The 20,965-nt window shown below is 43.5% G+C and overlaps 1 protein-coding gene across 5 annotated transcripts; it reads right to left on the bottom strand.

Annotated features, from left to right (window-relative positions):
- zgc:64106 (uncharacterized protein LOC393348 homolog) lies at positions 1-20,772 on the bottom strand. 5 transcript variants are annotated; one of them, XM_064308725.1, is made up of 9 exons: positions 20,642-20,772; positions 19,695-19,884; positions 19,026-19,145; positions 13,889-14,058; positions 12,645-12,884; positions 9,325-9,414; positions 8,817-9,005; positions 7,241-7,350; positions 1-1,932 (listed from the first exon to the last, which is right to left on the bottom strand). In XM_064308725.1, the coding sequence occupies exons 4-9, from the start codon at positions 14,049-14,051 to the stop codon at positions 1,753-1,755; spliced, it is 972 nt and encodes a 323-aa protein (XP_064164795.1). In that variant the 5' UTR covers positions 14,052-14,058; positions 19,026-19,145; positions 19,695-19,884; positions 20,642-20,772; the 3' UTR covers positions 1-1,752. The 5 variants fall into 5 exon arrangements, with proteins under 5 accessions (XP_064164795.1, XP_064164794.1, XP_064164796.1 ...); XM_064308724.1 differs by having other exon boundaries at positions 19,026-19,123; XM_064308726.1 differs by having other exon boundaries at positions 19,026-19,123; positions 19,695-19,748; positions 20,642-20,763.
- Between the last annotated feature and the right edge of the window lie 193 nt (positions 20,773-20,965).

Genomic DNA, 20,965 nt, shown 5'->3' with positions numbered 1-20,965 from the left:
TTGTTCTGTCATCAACTTTAGAACTTTATTGACAATAAAGGCAATACAGTTATGTTTGGCGGTATGGCTCTGTTCTGGAGCTCTCCTGCCAACCACGCAGCCCGCGTGGATAAGGCCGGGAGGCCAGCAGCCAAACCCCCCTAAAGGGGTACACACAGAACAGATCCAGCAGCAAAGCAAGTTCTTAACACATAGGGGTGGAGCAATGCAATTTCTTAACACATAGGGATGGAGCAATACAAATTCTTAACACATAGGAATGGAGAAATGCAAATTCTTGACGCATGGGGATGGAGCTGGGGTGGTGGAGGGGATTTACAAAGCAACGTGCAGCAGCTTGCATGCAGGAGGAGCAGCCGAATGAGTAGAGGGAGGCTGTTTAAGTAGACCGCCCTGTTAAGTGAATGTACTGTGATAGGCGAACATCACTCAGCTGAGCCATCAGCTGATTCGGCCGGAGCGCTTGACTCTCGTGGCCTGCCAGAACTACGCGATGCTCCATTTTTGTTTTGTATTGCGCAGTTCGAAAAGTAAGCGTCACTGAATCTGAGACCTACAGACGGGCTTGCGTGCTTGACGGCATCTTGGTTGTCTATATTTTTTGGTGTTTGGATACCATCTGTTTGTTGGATGGACTCTTTGGGGAACACATGCCAACCCTCTTCTCCGTTGGCTTACTGGTGTTTTTATTTAAATTTATTTGCCTGCATTTTATTCCAACAAAACCATTCAACTGAAGGAAGGAGGAAGAAACAATGGCGCTGGGGAAGAGGTCTGGAGGTAGTGCTGGTCCAGCCCTACATGGTCAACTTCCCTTCAGCCAGTTAGGATGGGGGGGGGGACTGCCTTAGTAGATGTGCCAAATGTTGCTTCCGTTTTTTTGGTTTATATTCAGCACACAACATGCACTAGGTTAGGGTACAAATTTTAAGCCACAAAGCCTAGCTTTAATTGCAGCTCTAGCTTTTACGTTATAGCTAGGCAGGTTTACTGGAGGTTTACCTGTAGATATGTGGCTCGTAACACACATAATGATCGAATTAGCCCAGTCATTTCTGAGTTCATGAGTGACAACTGTTCTTAAGTCCCAATAGCGAACGGTCTACTGTGGTCGTATACACAAGGCAGACAGTGTTGTTGTGTGCAGTTAATTAGCTGATTGAGCCAGCCAGTGTTGGTGCATACAGTTAATTAGCTGACCAAACCAGGAAAATTGTTGGAAGCAAAAGCCAAGCATGCGCCTCTGGGAATGAAATTGAGGACATCTTTGCAGTGGATTATCTTTATTCCGACCACTTTCCGGTCGGTTCTTGGGACATTAATGATGTCACAATGGAGCTTTTCCCTCTCAGTCTCATAATGGCTTTGCATCATCATCATCACTTATGAAACAATAAATAGAACAGGATTAAGACAGGTTGTGACCTTTGCACCAGGCATGTGCGTAATGGGGGGGGGGGGGGGGGGCGTGAGCACCTTGAGCCCCTGCCCCTTCTGCCCCAAGTGCCCGATCTGCCCCTTTGATTTGATAAAACAAAAAATAATATTTGTTATGTTACTGTTGCTGTCACAACTTTTCATTCCCTCATTTTGGTGAAATATATCCTGCATCGTAACGGAGTGTTGTAAAACTGTTTTTCTAGGCAGGCGTGCCCTTTTCTCACTTTGTGCACCCGTCCCTGAAGAGGTCTCGCATCCACAACGGCTTCCTGGCCCTGGCTTCTCCTCTTCCTCCTCCCCCTGCAGGTCGGCTCACAGCTTGGCTGTCAATCTCTCGCAGACCTCAAAGTCCTTGGTGGCGAGGGCGGAGTCTCGGGCGAGCGGGGCGGGGAGAACGAGGGAGCAGTCGCTGTCAAAGTACTTCCCGCTGATGCCCTCCACCTCCTCCGACACGGCACAGTAAATGGTGGTGACGGCCCCCTCCTCAGCCGACTGCGGTGGGGGGGGGGGGTAAAGAGGCACAAAGTCAGTGAATGAGTTTCTCTTTCTCTAGCTAAAAATACGATTAGGGACTACTGGCTCAGCCAATAGCAAACAGAGGGGACTAACGGCTCAGCCAATAGCAAACAGAGGGGACAGCTGGCTCAGCCAATAGCAAACAGAGGGGACTCATGCTCAGCCAATAGCAAACAGAGGGGACCAACGGCTCAGCCAATAGCAAACAGAGGGGACAGCTGGCTCAGCCAATAGCAAACAGAGGGGACTCATGCTCAGTCAATAGCAAACAGAAGGGACTAATGGCTCAGCCAATAGCAGACAGAGGGGGCTACTGGCTCACCCAACAGCAAACAGAGGGGACTGCTGGCTTAGCCAATAGCAACCATAACTGTGTGGATCTGAATCTTTTGATCCCGTGTTTAAGCAATAGTACAGTATTATGGTTATGGAACTTGAGCAAGTAAGACAGAGTTTACCAGCTGAATTTGTAGGTGGGGCATTACTATTGTAGCTTTGAAAACCATATTCAAGCATATCTGCATCAACAAACACACAGCTACATACATGGGATATGTGATTAAGTAATATAAGCTATATATGCTGTGTTAATATAAGTCTTGATAATAGCTTTTGCAAAATGTGAAGTATAAATTGAATACACACTGTCCATCAGTAAAAATAATCCATTCCACCATGCTGTGGTTCCTGACTTTGCTAGACAGCAAGCACATCTCTACCTGTACAAATGCAATGCAACACAATTCCTTCTGGTTCAAACAAAGCAAATGAAACTGGTCACACAGACCAGTGGTCAGTTAAAAGTTCGTTTCTGCTGTCAGTGGTTGTGTAGTTTGAAAAAGTACTCCAGGTTTCCAGCCTTGTGCACTGTGACTACCTACTGAGCAAGCTTCCAACTAGATCCAAAAACTTGCCTTACAAACAGCAGGCAGAAGTCAGGAGCTACAGCCACTGTAAGGAAATGTAAGGGCCAATCTTAAAATGTTTTAGTTATGGAGTTCTCCTAAAAGCAGTGCATATGACTCCTAAATAAAAGATTCTTTAATTATTTGGTAGGCATTCCATGAGATCAGTTCAGCACGTCTGTTATTTTTTTGCAACAAGGAAGCTGATCAGGCTCATCAGGTTTATCCAGACCATTGATGGGCCACAGATATGCAGGTGTATATTTTTGTGCTGGCAGGTTAAATATAGCACTTATGCCCGCAGGCCCCCTCTGATTACACCAACTGACAGAAAGAGCAGCTGAAAGCCATCTGACTCGTTTTTTTTTAAGACCTCAGAGAGCCTCAGATGCGACGGAAGTGCAGCTGTTGCGTGAAACCGTATTTCCCACATGCTGTGTGCGTGTGCGAGTGCGTGTGTGCGACTGCATGCGTACGATGTGTGCATGTGCGCAGGAGCCAGAACACATTCCCTGTGGCTTATGCCTTGTACGTCACAAACCCCTTAAGTCTATAAATACAGCCATGATACAGAAAGCAACACAACTAGTGCTTTTTTTTTTCTTAAGTTTGTCCCCTTCCCCTTTGTCCCTCAGAAAAGAAAAAGGAACAAGCAAAGCAAGCCACAAAGAACACCGTCCATTACATTACAGGCATTTAGCAGACGCTCTTATCCAGAGCGACTTACACAACTTTTTACAAAGCATTTTTTTTATTTTTTTTATTTTATTTTTTTTTACATTGTATCCATTTATACAGCTGGATATATGCTGAAGCAATGCAGGTTAAGTACCTTGCTCAAGGGTACAACGGCAGTGTCCTTACCCGGGAATCGAACCTGCGACCTTCCGGTTACAAGTCTAGTTCCTTACCCACTGTGCTACACTCCGTCCTCCACACCCTCACTTTTTCCTCCTCGATCAATACTCTCAAGAGGAGCTCATTTGCTGACAGTAGCCTTTGCCTACGCAAATGACTCATATATGATCTTGTTTCTCGCTCACATTCGCTCACTTCTGCATGGCATTTTAATTAATGAATCATGTGGTCACGTAAACAAGAGCCTTCTTTAAAGAGTCCCTCTGCTCACCGTGCCTGGTCCATTTGCTCTGTTAGGAGTTCCCTGTACTCTGAGCTACCTTCAGGCCAAGCCTCTTTTCTCCAATGGAAAACAGAAAACACATCCTCGACCATGACCAAAAGTCTGCCACAATCTGCAGTAAAATCAGGTCTACACAGTAGATGTCCTCTCTCAAACCTTCATTCTGGAAGAGAGTGCTACATACATGTACTTAAGACCTGGGTCAAATGATTATTTGACATATCTATTACATGTCAGTTAAATGTAATTAATTAGCCCTTTGGAACTTAAGAAGAAAAACGTATTATTTAAATTCATCAGAATTAGTGTCTATAATCAGGTCTTCATCAGCACACCTCATAATAGTGACAGAATAATAATAGCTAAGTATATTTTAAGGAATAGTTTGTTTATTATATTTTAAGTAGTAGTTTAATAGCCCTGCTCTAATCAGTCTAGTACACACAAGCTAGAAGTATCACGCTTGAAGAGCATGCATAAAATAGGTCACACTCCCCTGAGATCATGTACCACTGTTTACATTAGTTGCATCATTTGCCATTGTATGCATCAGGGTGCTGATTGCTTCCAGTTCTAAAAAGACTAAATTGGCCCCCTCTGGTCAATACAGTTTGCCCGCACAAGCTACAAGTGAAGCGTCCCTGTGCGACTCACTAATTGATGACTGTTGACTGCAAAATGGAAAGAAGCAGTGGCTTGACATCCATGTCTCAGAATCAGACACACCTGCTTTGCTGTGCTCTCTTGGACTTATAGGAGTCTGCCCTGACGAGCGAGATCACATACGCAAGCACATACTAACTAGCTATTGCAAATTGGCAGAAAACAGGGCCACAAATGAATGTAAAATATGTTCTGAAGAGGGGATTTCAAACTAACTTAGAGAACACTGCTCTGAAAGAACCTGAGTGGGCGTGGATCTTTCCTCTGAACCTTTTATGGGCATGTGAGTGGTTCACAACATGGGGGACCGCTGGCTCAGCCAATAGCAAATAGAGGGGACAGCTGGCTCAGCCAATAGCGAACAGAGGGGCGTGGCAGTTAGAGTTTCTTTCGCTTTTAGAAAATGCTACTAAAACGTGCTCTGCCCTGTGTTGTAAATGTGGATTTATTAAAGAACGCACTCTGCGACAAACATAAACGGCAGGTTCATCATTTTTTTTTCATTTGCCCCCAATGTTGTAATGTCTGAATAACACGTTTCAAAATGTATACATATCGGTATATCTCATTTTCGCAAGGGCTGTGAACATACATTTGGTTTGTGTTATTTGTAGGTCATGTAGGTTAGGGGACAATGTTCTGGTCGGTTACTCACAGACCAGACAAACCTGACTCACCCCACACCCCTCCCCCCCCCCACCCCCACCCCCGCATGACTCGATGCACCACTCTGAAGCACAGGAATGGTACAGACGCGGCGCTATCAGCGAATGCCAGCGACTTCTTCAGGGTTCAGGGTTCAGGGCTCACTGATAAGGAATCACTGATAAGGCCCCGGGGGTAAAGCAGCTTTGGTGAAACGATGATGAACTTGTGTCCGGAAAATATAACTCAGGAACCCTTTGTGACCTTAAGAATGATTACTGCAAACCTCATTCACATAATGGCAACTGGCTTAACCTGATATGCCACTTCCTCTGCAGTCCAAAGTTAGAAATGAAAATCATATGATATTCACATTTTTTTCCACATGGATATAACAGTTTATTGTAACCATGGGATTATACTTCTAGGAGGTCATTTCAGTAGTTAACCTTTTTTCACAGAGGTATTTAATCAACCTAATTTTCACCTGTCTTCTTGAAACCAAACAGACATTTTCAGGTTTTTGAGGATTTCTTTCTCAGGGAATGAAGTCATTGATTGTAGTTAGTGGGCTTACTTCCGGCAAGCCCACTCTTGATATCTTTCATATTTTTTATTATCTGCACTTTCCGTCCAATTTTTCTAGCTGTAACTAGTCCTACAGTTTTTGCACTACATTCAAACTTTTTTACACCGGCTAGTTCCAGACATTGTTGCTTGTATTCAGATTTTTGAAATATTCAAAACTTTTTGAAATGTTCAACTTTTTTTTGAATAAGAAAATAGAGGGTCATTTTCGTGGAATGCTGTAGGACAACACGTTTCAACCATGTTGGTCTTTTTACTTGACAAAAACCAAAATGGTCTAAACGTTGTAACTGCTCATGGATTTAAAGTTAAATATATCACTTGGGAGCATAATAGCAGTGTGCTGGTAGTATTTTCTAATTTTGCATTATTTTTCTCTTTTCCAAGGCGCTAAATTTTGAATGTGCGTATGCCTTTATTATTATAATTACGATCCTATATCATCGTGGGACACACATTCTGTCCCTTTGGTATTATGCCATGGCGCAATGAAATGCCGATAATAAGGCTACTGAGGGTCCAGAGGAGCTTAACGTCTATGTGAAGCTGGACCTGTCAGTTCTTCCTTAACACTCTCAGAGGCGAGCTGGCCACTCTCCGAGCCAGGCTAATCATTTTCCAGGTATACAGTATAGTTCACACGCCCACCTCGGTGACCCACTGGATATGCAACCGGCTTATAGCCCGTCACTCGCAAGCGACTGAAGCACGTCGTTGTGATTCGTTCCCAGATTAAAAATTAAACGAAATTAATTCACACTTGTCCATGTTTGTGTTTGCAAGCGGCTAAAGCAACAACGAACAGTCTTCCCATGGAGATGACTAATAATAATAATAATATTAATTATCTCGTGGCCACGACTTAATTACCTCGTTCCCATGCATTATTCATTTGTGGCCATGCAATAATTTCTTTTTTCACAAACGTCACCAGACGGGCTTCGTACTATTGTGATGTATGGATGCACATTATATGAATACACATTCATGGAAGTACATTTTAATTCGGTAAAAACGTTTGAAGTTATACATTTAATATGCACTTTTGTTGGCTTAAACTCAGTAGCAAAATAAAGGGATACTTAAAAGAGACTCTGGGAATTAGTACAGCCATGTGCATAAAGGTTGTTTTCTGTCATTTAAAGTAAATATGTTCATGTGTTTTGTATTTGTTTTTCCTTTAGCTTTTACGGTGTGTTTATGATTAACAACATGTTTCGCAACTCAACATCCCAGAGCAGGACGTCCCCAAAAACCGTTTAAACTGTTTCGGTTTCTCCAGTTCACGAGGGCCACAGAGTGCCGGCCGTGCTGAGGGAACCAGCGAGCGACGCCATTTTACCTTGAAGAAGAAGATTCCCACCAGGTTGAAGATTAACCTGATCAGCCAGTTGTAGTTCCTCATCACCTCCGTCATCACCACACCGGGGTGAAGGGAATTGGCGGTCACACCTGTAACGCAGGCACGCGCACAGCGTGCCAGGAGGTGAACTCAGACCTGCGGCACAACCCGATCGGCAGGACCCTCGGCTGGGAGCGTCAGAGAGGCTGTCGCTCACTTTCTCTGCAGACACCCCCTTGCCCAGAGCAAACCTGCACATGTTCCACTTTACCACCATATATAAGCCATTTATGAGTTTATATGTAGACTGAAAAAAAATAAAGATTGCGTAACTTGCCCCAGGGCACAACGGCAGCGTTCTTTTCAGTTGCGATTTGAACCTGCAACCTCCAGGTTAGAAGCCACCTGCTTTCCTGACTGTTAAGCTGCAATGCCCCCTCAGTAATGCTGCTGGTCTTTCTGACACCCTAGCTTGACTGCACAGTTCTTTTTTTTTTTTTCCCATTTTCTCCTATTTTCTCCCCAATTTAGCCGTTATACCATTTCCCCGTGTGTATCACACAGTCTTGGTCGATGCGCTATCCTCTGTCGGTCTGGGGAGGGTGTAGACTACCACATTCCCCATCCGATACATGTGGAGTCACCAGCCGCTTCTTTCTCACCTGACAGCGAGGAGTTTCACTGGGAGAGCGTAACGCGCGCGGAGGTTCACGCGATCTCCCCCCCAGATCCCCTCCCTGCTGAACAGGCGCCCCCGACCAACCAGTAGGAGTCGCTAATGCAACGATCAGGACTCACACCCTGTGTCCGTAGGAACGTCTGACCAAGCCGGAAGTACCGCTGCCGGGGATTGAACCCGAGTCTCTGCGGCGGTGACTGCGGCGGTGAGAATGACACAGGGGAGTGAATGTATAGGCGAGACAGATTAACCTGTACCACAGGGCTGAGCAGAGTCTGTGTCCATGGACATTATCTGATGTTTTTTTTTGGGGGGGGTGGGGGGGCTTTCCCCCTTTTTTAACCCCCAGTGCCCAATCACAGTCCCCGGTGGAGTGCTCGTCGTGACCTCCGCCATCGATTTGGCAGAGCGCAGACAGGTGTGTGATGTCACACCGCCACTTCCTATCACGCGGTGGTTCAGATGGGCTCAGACACGAATCACGGGAAGACACTTTGCGTGTGTGCAGCTCAACCGGCGAACTTGCAGGGCCTGATCGGCCAGTAGGGGTCGCTGGTGTGCTGTTATCTCGGCCAACTAAAAAAACCCCCCATCTCTTGGGGGCGCTACAGCCTATAATGCATCATTTTGTGCCTTAACAGATACCAGACCGTGGGGCCCATCCATGTGCTAGAACAGAGCCTTAACAGATACCAGACCATGGGGCCCACCCACACACTAGAACAGAGCCTTAACAGATTCCAGACCATGGGGTCCATCCGTGGACTGGAACTTTGATCTCACATTTACACTAAATTTCTTCATAAGCTCATGCATGCCAGCTGAAGACCAGTGACCCTGCTTTGCTTTGCCCACCGGCCCAGTCCCCTCGCCACGCGCTGCCCCTGCTGGTGGTACCTGTGCCTTGCAGCCGGCGGGCCAGCTCGTTGGTGCAGAGGATGTTGTGGAGCTTGGTGTGGTTATAAACGCTGTCCATCGTGTAGGTCAGGTTGTCGCCGTGGAAATGGGAGAAGTCGACCACGCCCTTCCAGTGGTTGACCGAGGACACGTTCACGATGCGCGCTGGGGCGGAGCTTTTCATCAGGTCTGAGAGAGAGAGAGAGAGAGGGGGAAGAGAGGGAGAGAGAGAGAGAGAGAGAGAGAGAGAGGGAGAAGGGGGAAGAGAGGGTGAGAGAGAGAGAGAGGGGGAAGAGAGGGAGAGGGAGAGAGAGAGGGAGGGAGAGAGAGTTAGAGAGAATAGACAAAGAAACAAAAACAATTACTCACACTCAAAGAAAATGATACTGACTTTGCAAGTGCTGTAACTGAGCCAATAACAAAGAGTGGGGACCACTGGCTCAGCCAATAGCAAACAGAGGGGTCAGCTGGCTCAGCCAATAGCAAACAGAGGGGACAGCTGGCTTACCCAATAGCAGGCTGGTGAGCAGGAAGGGCCCCAGGTGATTGGTGGCGAAGGAAACCTCCAGGCCATCGGGAGTGATGGCTCTACGCAGGCCTGCAGGAGAACACAAGTCAGACGTCACTGCACAGAGATACACTTACAGTATACACTCAGCACAACATGCACCTGCACCCACTTATATACACACCTACACACACTTATACACACAACTACACACACCTACACGCACTGATATACACACCTACACACACTTATACACACAACTACACACACCTACACGCACTGATATACACACCTACACACACTTATACACACACCTACACACACTTATATACACACCTACACACACTTATACACACAACTACACACACCTACACGCACTGATATACACACCTACACACACTGATATACACATGTACACGCACCTACACGCACTGATATACACACCTACAACCACTTATACACACTACTATACACACCTACACACACTTATACACACTACTACACACACTTATATACACACCTACACACACTTATACACACAACTACACACACCTACACGCACTGATATACACACCTACACACACTTATACACACACCTACACACACTCATATACACACCTGCACACACTTATACACACACCTACACACACTCATATACACACCTACACACACTTATACACACACCTACACACACTCATATACACACCTACACACACTTATACACACACCTACACACTCATATACACACCTACACACACTTATACACACACCTACACACACTCATATACACACCTACACACACTTATACACACAACTACACACACTCATATACACACCTACACACACTTATACACACACCTACACGCACTGATATACACACCTACACACACTGATATACACACGTACACGCACTGATATACACACCTACAACCACTTATACACACTACTATACACACTTATACACACTTATACACACAACTACACACACCTACACGCACTGATATACACACCTACACACACTTATATACACACCTACACGCACCTACACGCACTTATATACACACCTACACACACTTATACACACACCTACACACACTCATATACACACCTACACACACTTATACACACACCTACACACACTCATATACACACCTACACACACTTATACACACACCTACACACACTCATACACACCTACACACACTTATACACACACCTACACGCACTCATATACACACCTACACACACTTATACACACACCTACACACACTCATATACACACCTACACACACTTATACACACACTCATATACACACCTACACACACTTATACACACACCTACACGCACTGATATACACACCTACACACACTGATATACACACGTACACGCACTGATATACACACCTACAACCACTTATACACACTACTATACACACCTACACACACTTATACACACTTATACACACAACTACACACACCTACACGCACTGATATACACACCTACACACACTTATATACACACCTACACGCACCTACACGCACTTATATACACACCTACACACACTGATATACACACCTACACACACTTATATACACACCTACACACACTTATATACACACACAACAAACACCTACACACACTTATATACACACCACAACAAACACCTACACACACTTATATACACACACCACAACAAACACCTACACACACTTATATACACACACCACAACAAACACCTACACACACTTATACGCACACCACAACAAACACCTACACACACTTACACGCACACCACAACAAACACCTACACACACTTATACGCACACCACAACAAACACCTACACACACTTATATACACACACCACAACAAACACCTACACACACTTATATACACACACCACAACAAACACCTACACACACTTATATACACACACCACAACAAACACCTACACACACTTATATACACACACCACAACAAACACCTACACACACTTATACACACCACAACACCTACAAGCACTTATATACACACACCACAACAAACACCTACACACACTTATATACACACACCACAACAAACACCTACACACACTTATATACACACACCACAACAAACACCTACACACACTTATATACACACACCACAACAAACACCTACACACACTTATACACACCACAACACCTACAAGCACTTATATACACACACCACAACAAACACCTACACACACTTATATACACACACCACAACAAACACCTACACACACTTATATACACACCACAACAAACACCTACACACACTTATACGCACACCACAACAAACACCTACACACACTTATACGCACACCACAACAAACACCTACACACACTTATATACACACACCACAACAAACACCTACACACACTTATATACACACACCACAACAAACACCTACACACACTTATACACACACCACAACAAACACCTACACACACTTATATACACACACCACAACAAACACCTACACACACTTATACACACCACAACACCTACAAGCACTTATATACACACACCACAACAAACACCTACACACACTTATATGCACACACCACAACAAATTCCTGCATTTTTTAAAAATATGCTGTAGCCCCTCTGAAAACCCGGAGAAATACTCGGGGATCTTGCTGACCAAAACGTGCCATCACGTGTCAGGAGTCTCTTGTTTTACTGTTGGTGAAAATTTGCATTTATTTTGGAATAAATCAATGCAAAACAAAAGAGTCTTAAGAAATAAGCCCGCTGGCTGTTTTAGTGTGAGGAGGCACTGGGCGTGACAGGCATTGCAGTCGTGAGCAATGCGCAAACAGTGCTGACTGTAGCTACTCGCGCTTTTGATTAGCAACGGTGTGTTTTGGATTGGACGCGAATCAGAAACCTTCAAGAATATCACTAGTGTCAAAAAGGGGCTTAAAGTATTTTGAGTATTTAAACATTGTTGTGGTCGGTTGACAGTTAGTTGTATGTATAGGTTTTCAAAAAAAGGGGTACAGCATCCACGGGACATGCAGAAAATATAATATAATCCATAATTCCCATGGTTCCAAACAGTATATTGCACTTGAGTACGCCTTTTTTTTATGGACATGAGCACCAATAAACAGCTAAAGAAATGAGTTTTTAAAAAGGTCCTGTGAACATAGCCTTAACAGGGAGTGTTTATATGACACGTGTTTTGTAGCTGTTCCAGTGACCTTTGGTACGCACTTATTGTAGGTCGCTTTGGATAAAATCGTCTGCCAAATAAATGTAATGCAATGTAATGTGTTTGGAACCTATCTCCACCTGAGGCCCCGGCGTTGTTGACCAGGATGTGCAGCTGCTTCTCCTCGCGCAGGATGCCCTCGGCGAAGGCCCTGACAGAGGCCAGAGAGGAGGTGTCCACCAGGCGCACGTGCACGTCCTGGTTTCCGCTACGCCGACGGATCTCCCGTACAGCCGCCGAACCCCTCGCCTCGCTCCGGCACGCGAGGATCACGCGAGCACCGCGCCGCGCAAAGTCCAGAGCTACGAACTTTCCGATCCCTGAGAGAGAGAGAGAGAGGGGGAAAGAGAGGAAAAGAGAGAGAGAGCAAGAGGGGGGAGAGAGAAAGAGAGATAGAGAGAGAGGGAGGGAGAGAGAGTTAGAGAGAATAGACAGTTATATTCTTTATACATTTTATTCGGTAATCCTGAGCAGTACAAACTGATATCATTAATCAATACATACACCGAAAGGAGAAATGTCTCTTGTTAAGAGGTTGTCTAGCCGACCTTAAAATGAAGTCACACTTTCTGTTGTAAATTTAAGATCTCACTATATCTGTTAGACACTGAAACAATGTTTCGAGCAATACAGACGCTCGTTAAAAAGCACAGTCCATTGTTATTAAACATTAGGAAAATTAACTCGAACTCAGCAGTAGCTGAACGCCAAGACCTCGAAAGCGTCATCGATATAGAAACAGATCGAGATCGCCCAGCAGATCTCGTAGAAACGAGTCCCCGTTGTATTTTATAACATTGAACCAATTAAATGTATTAAGGGCGGTCAAAGTCCTCACACCGGAATCCTGTCACAGAGCAAATATTAGCCGCGTTTCCTCCTTGAGGGACCCCGCAAGTGAACGCATAACCCCGGTAGGTAGACAGCGTTATAAACGGGATAAATTATAAAATGGGAATTTAGTGAAACAAATCAAATTATTAACAGTACTACAACAGCGTTCTTGACGGTTTCTAAGTCAACTTTGTCGCACAAAATTGCATTAGCCAGCTCAACGTCAATTTCCTACCTAACTCCATGGCGTATTTAATTATGCAATAGTTTTAGCTCGTTCATTATTTCACAATGCAAAGGCACTTCAAGGTTTAATTATATTAAAGTTCTCAACATGGTAGTTCGAGGGGTCAAGCCGTGTTATAGCCTACAGCTAGAGTCAGAACCACACACAAAAAAATAACCCAGCTGTGCCAGTGTTCTTCATTTCGTCAGTCGCGCGCCAAAGCTTTCCTCGTCGGTTCAAAGCGGCTACTTAAATTTCCATCACCTGTATTCGCTCCAGTGACGATTGCGGTCTTCCCTTTGAGCTCCACGGGACACGCGCGCGGGTCCCACGGTCCCCTCCGCTGTGCGCGCACGACGAGCCCCAAGACCAGCGTGGAAAAAGCCCACAGTGGATGCGAGAATATATCGGTCCATAGCCACTCCATCTGGAAGCTGTTCCAAACCACAATGTCAAGACCACTAAAGAATGCCACAGCTGACCGTTCTAAATGTCAACTGCGCAATCCTTGGAGAGGTAAGGACATGGCTGTATTTAAGTTTAAATACACTGTCCCACCCCATCCCTTTATCAAAATCCAAGGCTGTTGTCGATGTGAAACGCCAGGGTCTTAAAGTCAGACAGATATCACTATAGTTCAGCTTCAGCTCGGTCTCTGAATTGCCTATCCAGAATGCGTATTTTTTTTGCCCGTATCAACTGCATATTAAAATCTAAAGTCGCGTGTTTGGAGTAGCTGTTTGTAGTTGTTCCAATGACCTTCGGCATGCACTTATTGCTTAAAGCGACCTGTGATAAACACACATAAAGTGTGCCAGGTTTTATGTGCTGCCGGGCATATACTCATAAATAACTCATATATATATATATTGGGATTCAAGTTGGTCCAGTTTAAGTTTCAGTGAAGCTAAGGGCCTTTGTGTATTGTACAAAAGCAGTTAAATGCGTTTATATGAGGCTTACACGTTTAAGACTGTCTTCCACTACCACAAACTAATTCATTTTAAAATGTATTATAACGTGAACCACGTGCTTTTCATTTTCAACATCAGTTATGGTAGCCCATGTATCCTATTAAATATAATTCGTACTCAGTATTTTATTTCTGGTTGTTTTTCAGTTTTTCTTCTGCCAGTAACGTTTTAAAGCCACGTAAAATAAATGAGCCTGTAACAGCTATAAAGCGGGACACTGAACATTACATTTTCAGACATAAAGCTATAAGCTTGAACAAAGTGTCTCCAGTTTGGGTGTAGTTCTTTGTGTACACTTCTCTTGTGCACGGCGCTGCAGATGAATTTACTTGGATTCAACAGTTACGCTCATCTCCACGTCAAGCGCCTCAGAAACGGTGCGCGCGCACTGTGGGCTCTCCAAGCCAGGTAAATTGATATGGATGCATGGACATGGTTTATACGATTCTTTTTTTAAAGCGCCTACAGGATTTTATTCCCTTTTTTTACTGGGGAGTAAAAAAAAAAAAAAACATTATTTGGGCTGGTTTTTTGAAGGGGGTGGGGGGTTGGGGCGGTTCAGAACTGTTGACCAATCTTTTATTTCCACTGTAAAGTGCATGTGTGACAGTGTCTCTGTAAACAACGCTATACAAATAATTTGAGTGAATTACATTTTTAACAGACTTTGTCCAACTATATACAGACATTTTTAAAGTCATAAATAAATGCAGGCTTTTTGTGCTTGCATATAAATAACAGAAATGTGAATTATTCGTGCCTTATGAGGAATTCCTGCTTTTGGACGCACAATTCCATTAATTTCGAATGGAGATTCAAAAACAGTACAGCAAATGCGGTTGCACCACATGCAGTTCATCTCATACACTTGCGATATTTTCATTTTCTGAGCGCTCTAAGACTATCCACTCAAGTCTCAAACACTAGTAGCCTACATCAACCGCCCAGGTAGTTTCGGTCAACTTTCGATGATAAGGACAATGCAGGTTATTGGCAACTCGTCGCCACTGATTTGCATTCTATTGTTATAGAATAGCAACCGGGAGTGGGTGGCCAGAAACTATTCCAAGCAAGAACTTGAGGAACTGGCTAAGGAACTGGTCTGGAACATCAGACCCCTTCTTGATGAGCAGACTGGTTGATTTACGGAGGCCAGGTACCGATCAAGTCACATTATTATGAATATGCATTTCTGTTTCCCCAGAAAACAATGTATGAATAAAGGTAAAAACATTCAGTCCTGAGAACGAGGCTCAAACTGAACTCCGCTGAAACCGGTGCGTTACTGTTTTTCTGAGAACTTCCGTTCCTCTGAATAAACGTCACTTCTCATCAAGTTCGTGAGACCTTCCGTTTTCTTCTTAGGTCGCTGAAATTTTTTTTTTTTCCTTCTGTATTTGGCCTCCCGGCTCGGGTGGTTGAGTGTATGGAATTTGAAAAAAAAAAGAAAAAAAAAAAAACCTTATTTGGGCTTGTTTATTGAAGGGGGTGGAGGGTTGGGGCGGTTCAGAACTGTTGACCAATCTTTTATTTCCACTGTAAAGTGCCTGTGTGACAGTGTCTCTGTAAACAACGCTATACATAGTTCCTTATGTAATACATTCGAGGTTTGAGGGGAATAGAGTTTAAAAGCACTTTTACCCAGGTTTCCAGCAGATGTGAGGAACTTCAAAAACAATCTTGGGAATGTGTATTATAGGGCACACATTTCATTACTAAAAGTGAAGTGAGGTAAAAGGGTCATTTGTGAAGGATGCCTTTATACAGAGATTCAAATGGTGATAATTTCTTACAGATAGAGAGGGCCACCCAACCGTCAATCAATCAATCAATCAATCTATCAATCAATCAATCAATCTTTATTTATATAGCACATTTCATACAGTGGCTGTAGCCCAATGTGCCGCACATGACTGAAAGACAATGCTATAAAAACAAAAGTAAACAAACAGAGGTGAGCAAAGGCACAAAAAAAACAAAACAACAAATAAAAGAATAAAATAACCATAGATGAATAAAACAACAAATGACGAGGCACCTTAAGCAAAAGCCAGGCTAAAAAGATATGTCTTAAGGTCTACAGAGGAGGAGTCCCTCAGATCCTTAGGCAGACTGTTCCAGAGGCTAGGGCCGCAGTGGCTAAAAGCTGTTTCCCCGTGCGTTTTTGCTGAATTCCTTGGAACGACTAGGAGGCCAGCTGCAGAGGATCTGAGGCGCCTGCCAGGTACATATCCAAAAAGCATGTCTGAGAGATAGGCTGGTGCCAGGCCATTCAGTGTTTAAAAAGTAGTAAGAAAATCTTAAAATCAATTGTAAAACTGATAGGCAACCAATGCAATGACTTTAAAATAGGTATTATATGTGCTCTCCTTCTTATATAGAACAAAGTGATGAGTACCAGAATGATCCCCAGTAATGAATCTAAGTGCGTTATGATATACAGCATTTAGATGCCGCAGAGTAGCACGAGCTACATGTCTATAAATTACACCCCCATAATCAAGGACAGAAAGAAAAATGGATTCAATTAACTTCTTTCTGGTAATTACTGGGAAGCAAGTTCTGTTCCTTTTTTGAGAAGCCAAGCTTGACCCGCAGTTTTTTAAACTAGATTGGTTATGTGCAACTTAAAAAGGTAAATTTATCATCAATCCAGATTTCCAAGTATTTATAATGGGAGACAGTTTCAATAGGAGTGCATATCTGAAGATTGGCATTTTCAAAATATTTTTTGACCTGGTAAATGGCATGCACCTGGTAATATCACTATTTAAAACAAATGAAAGATGTATGAGTGCCCTTCGCAAAAAACAAAAACAAAAGTAAGCTGCAGATTCTTAACTGCCAAGGGGATAGAGTGTGATAGAGAAAAGCAACAGAGAACTGTATTATCTGCATAAAAATGAACATTACAGCCTGTGTGCTCGTTACACACACACACACACACACTGGTACACACACAAAAAAAAAAACACACGGTAGGAAAGGGGATTTAACACCATGTGACTCCCTCATGATCAGTCATTCCCCCGCCCCGGTCTCACTGCAGGCAGATAAGGAAGAGGGCCCCTGCGTGTTTGTTTTGCATACATTATGAAAGAGCTGACCGGCATCTGCAAAATGCTTATTAAAAGCTGTGCATTTTGGCTGAGTATTAAGTGGTTCAGTAGTGTCAGAATTGACATGGACAGGTAGTGATGTGGCATTATATTGCTTGGTAGAATTTACAATCTTCCAGAATGTTGTAAGATTTGTATAGGAGCTGGTAAATTAATTATTAGAATTATCTGCCTTGCCTCTCCTCACTGATGATGTGCATTTGTTCCTTAATTGTCTAAAAGCAAGCCAATGACCAGGGTCACCTGAATGTCTAGCCAGGTCCCATGCTTTATTTCTAGAGTGAAATAAATTTGATAGCTCTGAGGTGAACCAAGGGCTGGATCAATCCTTAATTCTCAATTTTTTTTAAAGGAGCACGTTTATTTCCAAAAGTAAATAAACACAAGTTATGGTGATATGGCTAAAATACCATACCTTACTCCTTTACTTACTATCGGGTATTTAACGGCACGGTGAATAAGAACATCAGTTTAACGTCTCATTTGAGAATCACATACTGCCGTCAATGTCCTCCGTCACTGCGCTGTCTGAGGAGTTCAATGGTGGGTCATTTGGCCGGTATGTAACACTGCCCTCTGCTGGTCTAAAAGCGCCACTTCCAGCAAGAAGCGATTGTTCTCACAAGCCAATACAGTTTAGCTCAGTGGTTTTGAAGCTCGATGCTGGGGGACCCCTGGGAGTGCTCGTGTCTGATCCAACCACAAATGCAATCCTGTGATATTAACGAGTTTTTTTTTCTTTTCTTTCTAAATTGCGCTTTTCGTATTTTAAGGGATTATTTGGCCTCTTAAGATAGGCTTATGTCAGAAATGGCCATGCATGCTATCAAACACCTAACAGATCTCATTTCAATTTTGGGGGGTGAGGTGAACAAGCAAATTTTATTTAGGGTTTTTATGTTCTATAATGCAAAACCTGGCGGCACAATCCGGTTAGTACAAGTTTGCAAATAATGCTGATGTTGAATTTATTTTTGCATGTTGGTATCGATTTGCTGGTATACCAGCTGGAAAACACCACAGATTGGTGATCATTTCCAAAGATTTTGAATTCTTAGCTTTCCGTGATGTAAAATATTTTAGATATATTGCCTTGCACTTCATATGTGATGTGTGCATTTGAGAGGGATATTCTGGGGATTGAAATTGTTTTCGTTTTTTTAAAAGGATTAATGAGCCACAGGCTCAAAAGTTTAAACGAGATTCAACAGCTAAATAGTGCTTTACACCGAAGATACTTCTCCTTAATAAACACTACACAAACCGTTCCTAACCAACTCTAACTGCGTTCGGCCCAATTTAACACACCTCTCCTGCTCTCTGTGTAGGGGAGTAGATGCTGCTGCTGCTGTGGGTCCACCCTAGTGTAGAGACCAGGGCTTTGCTTCAAGGTTAATGGGCGCGATCTGTAATTCCTTTGATGAGTTACTTTGAAATAGGTGAATATGTAAAGTCAGAATTTAACCAGACCTCTTGAATGCGTACATTTTGAGTACAATAATCACACAATCTATTTAAGTTGCATCTTAGGTTGGTTGGTAACCTCTATGGGCAACATTACATTATAGGCATTTAGCAGACTTTCTTATCCAGAGCAACATACAGAACATTTGACATTGCATTTAAAAAAAAAATTGCATCCATTTATACAGCTGAATATATACTCAAGCTCAATGGTAGTGCACTACCCAGGAATCGAACTTGTGACCTTTTGGTTACAAAACCAGTTCCTTACCAATTTCACTACACTGCCGCTCTGCCAAGTAATATGTGCCATTCACTCAGTAAGCTAATCTTTAGCTAAGCATGTCACTGTGCATGTTTTCAGCTGAGAGTAAATCCTCAGCCAAGCTTGATGCTATTAATCTTATTTCAGAAAGTATCTCTGATTAAGCATTTTGCTATGAATGTTATCTTTTCAAAGCTAGAATAAATACAGGCTTAAAAAATAAATAAATAAAAAACCTTGTTTCTTACCTGTGGGCTCACTGACGCAAAATGTCAGTATTCAGATAGCAGGCTGGAGTCGATCTGCAAAAAATTCGCTCTGTCAAACGTTGGTTCCCCAAGAAGGGGCGGTAATCTATATTTAACTGCTACTTGGTTGCTACTCTCTGTATAATTCTCAATTCCTCCCGCCTCTGCTTCTTATCACTCCCCATGGGGCCTGAGTGGGGGGTACAGTAAAAAAAAAAAAAAAAAACTCTTAGGACATTTAATTTGTTACATTCGTCCTCCCTCTTTTGCTTTGTGGTTTCTCTTTTTTTTCTTTTTTGAAATTGCGTGGGTGTGCAGTTTGGAAAAAGGGCCCTTTTTGTGTCAAACCCTGTGGTTTAGAGAGCATTGCTCATTGCTATGTATCACCATCTGTGCATCTGTCACACTGGTGATCTTTAGTAGAATTCACTGCACTGTCCACACCCTCATCTTTCCTGTTGACCTCATCTGGCAGTTGGTCCGAGCTGTCTTCTTCTTACATTACATTACATTACATTACAGGCATTTAGCAGACTTAAACAACTTTTTACACAGCATTGCCGTTGCATTCATTTATACAGCTGGATACATACTGAAGCAATTCAGGTTAAGTACCTTGCCCGGCAGTGTCCTACCTGGGACCAACGGCAGTGTCCAACCTGGGAATCGAACCTGTGGCCTTAAGACCAGCTCCTTACACAATTATTCTACACTGCGGTAGTATAGTAGTCTAATTTCGCAAAAAAGACGAGCTTGCAGCCACAAATGAAGCGGGGTTAAGAGTAAAGCGATCCAAATTTAAATATTAAACGCATGCAGAACACACAAATCTCTTCCCTGCTAGGTGTTGCAACGAGCCTACAGCCTGACAGCTCCCTGAAACAGGACCAGACAGAAGCGACAGTTTGCAGGAAGGGCCAAATATGCTGCGTTCCTTTTGACCATACCCTCCTGAAGGCTTCCAACCAGAGCCTCTTTGACTTTAATTATTTCTTAAGATTCTTTCAGCCGGATCTTTTTCCCTCCTGGGTCGGTTTTCGTTTGGTCCTTATCGCGGTCTTTTCCCCCGAAGACGCCACGTCTGGAGGCAAGGAGAAGGAGGCGGGGCCTGAAAGGACAGCACAGGGCGTCTGCGTTTGAGTGGCGGGGAGGGCGGAGCCAGTGCAGGTAACCACGGAAACGGTATCTCTCGCCTGCTGCCACCACAGACCCTAGAAAAGGAAAAAAAAAGAAGAAAAAAAAACGTACAGTTAACAGAAGCCGCCCCTGAT

Source organism: Anguilla rostrata, chromosome 14, assembly GCF_018555375.3.
Source record: "Anguilla rostrata isolate EN2019 chromosome 14, ASM1855537v3, whole genome shotgun sequence".
Taxonomy (NCBI): domain Eukaryota; kingdom Metazoa; phylum Chordata; class Actinopteri; order Anguilliformes; family Anguillidae; genus Anguilla; species Anguilla rostrata.
Note: the sequence above shows the minus strand (reverse complement) of the source record. Positions and strands in the feature narration are given on the sequence as shown.

Excerpts from the sequence above, each read along its gene's own strand:
- zgc:64106 (XM_064308725.1), bottom strand. The coding sequence starts at position 14,051 with ATGGAGTGGCTATGGACCGATATATTCTCGCATCCACTGTGGGCTTTT. Across the intron at positions 12,885-13,888 it reads CGTCACTGGAGCGAATACAG|GGATCGGAAAGTTCGTAGCT; the intron begins GTGATGGAAATT and ends TCTCTCTCTCAG. Across the intron at positions 9,415-12,644 it reads CAACAACGCCGGGGCCTCAG|GCCTGCGTAGAGCCATCACT; the intron begins GTGGAGATAGGT and ends GTTCTCCTGCAG.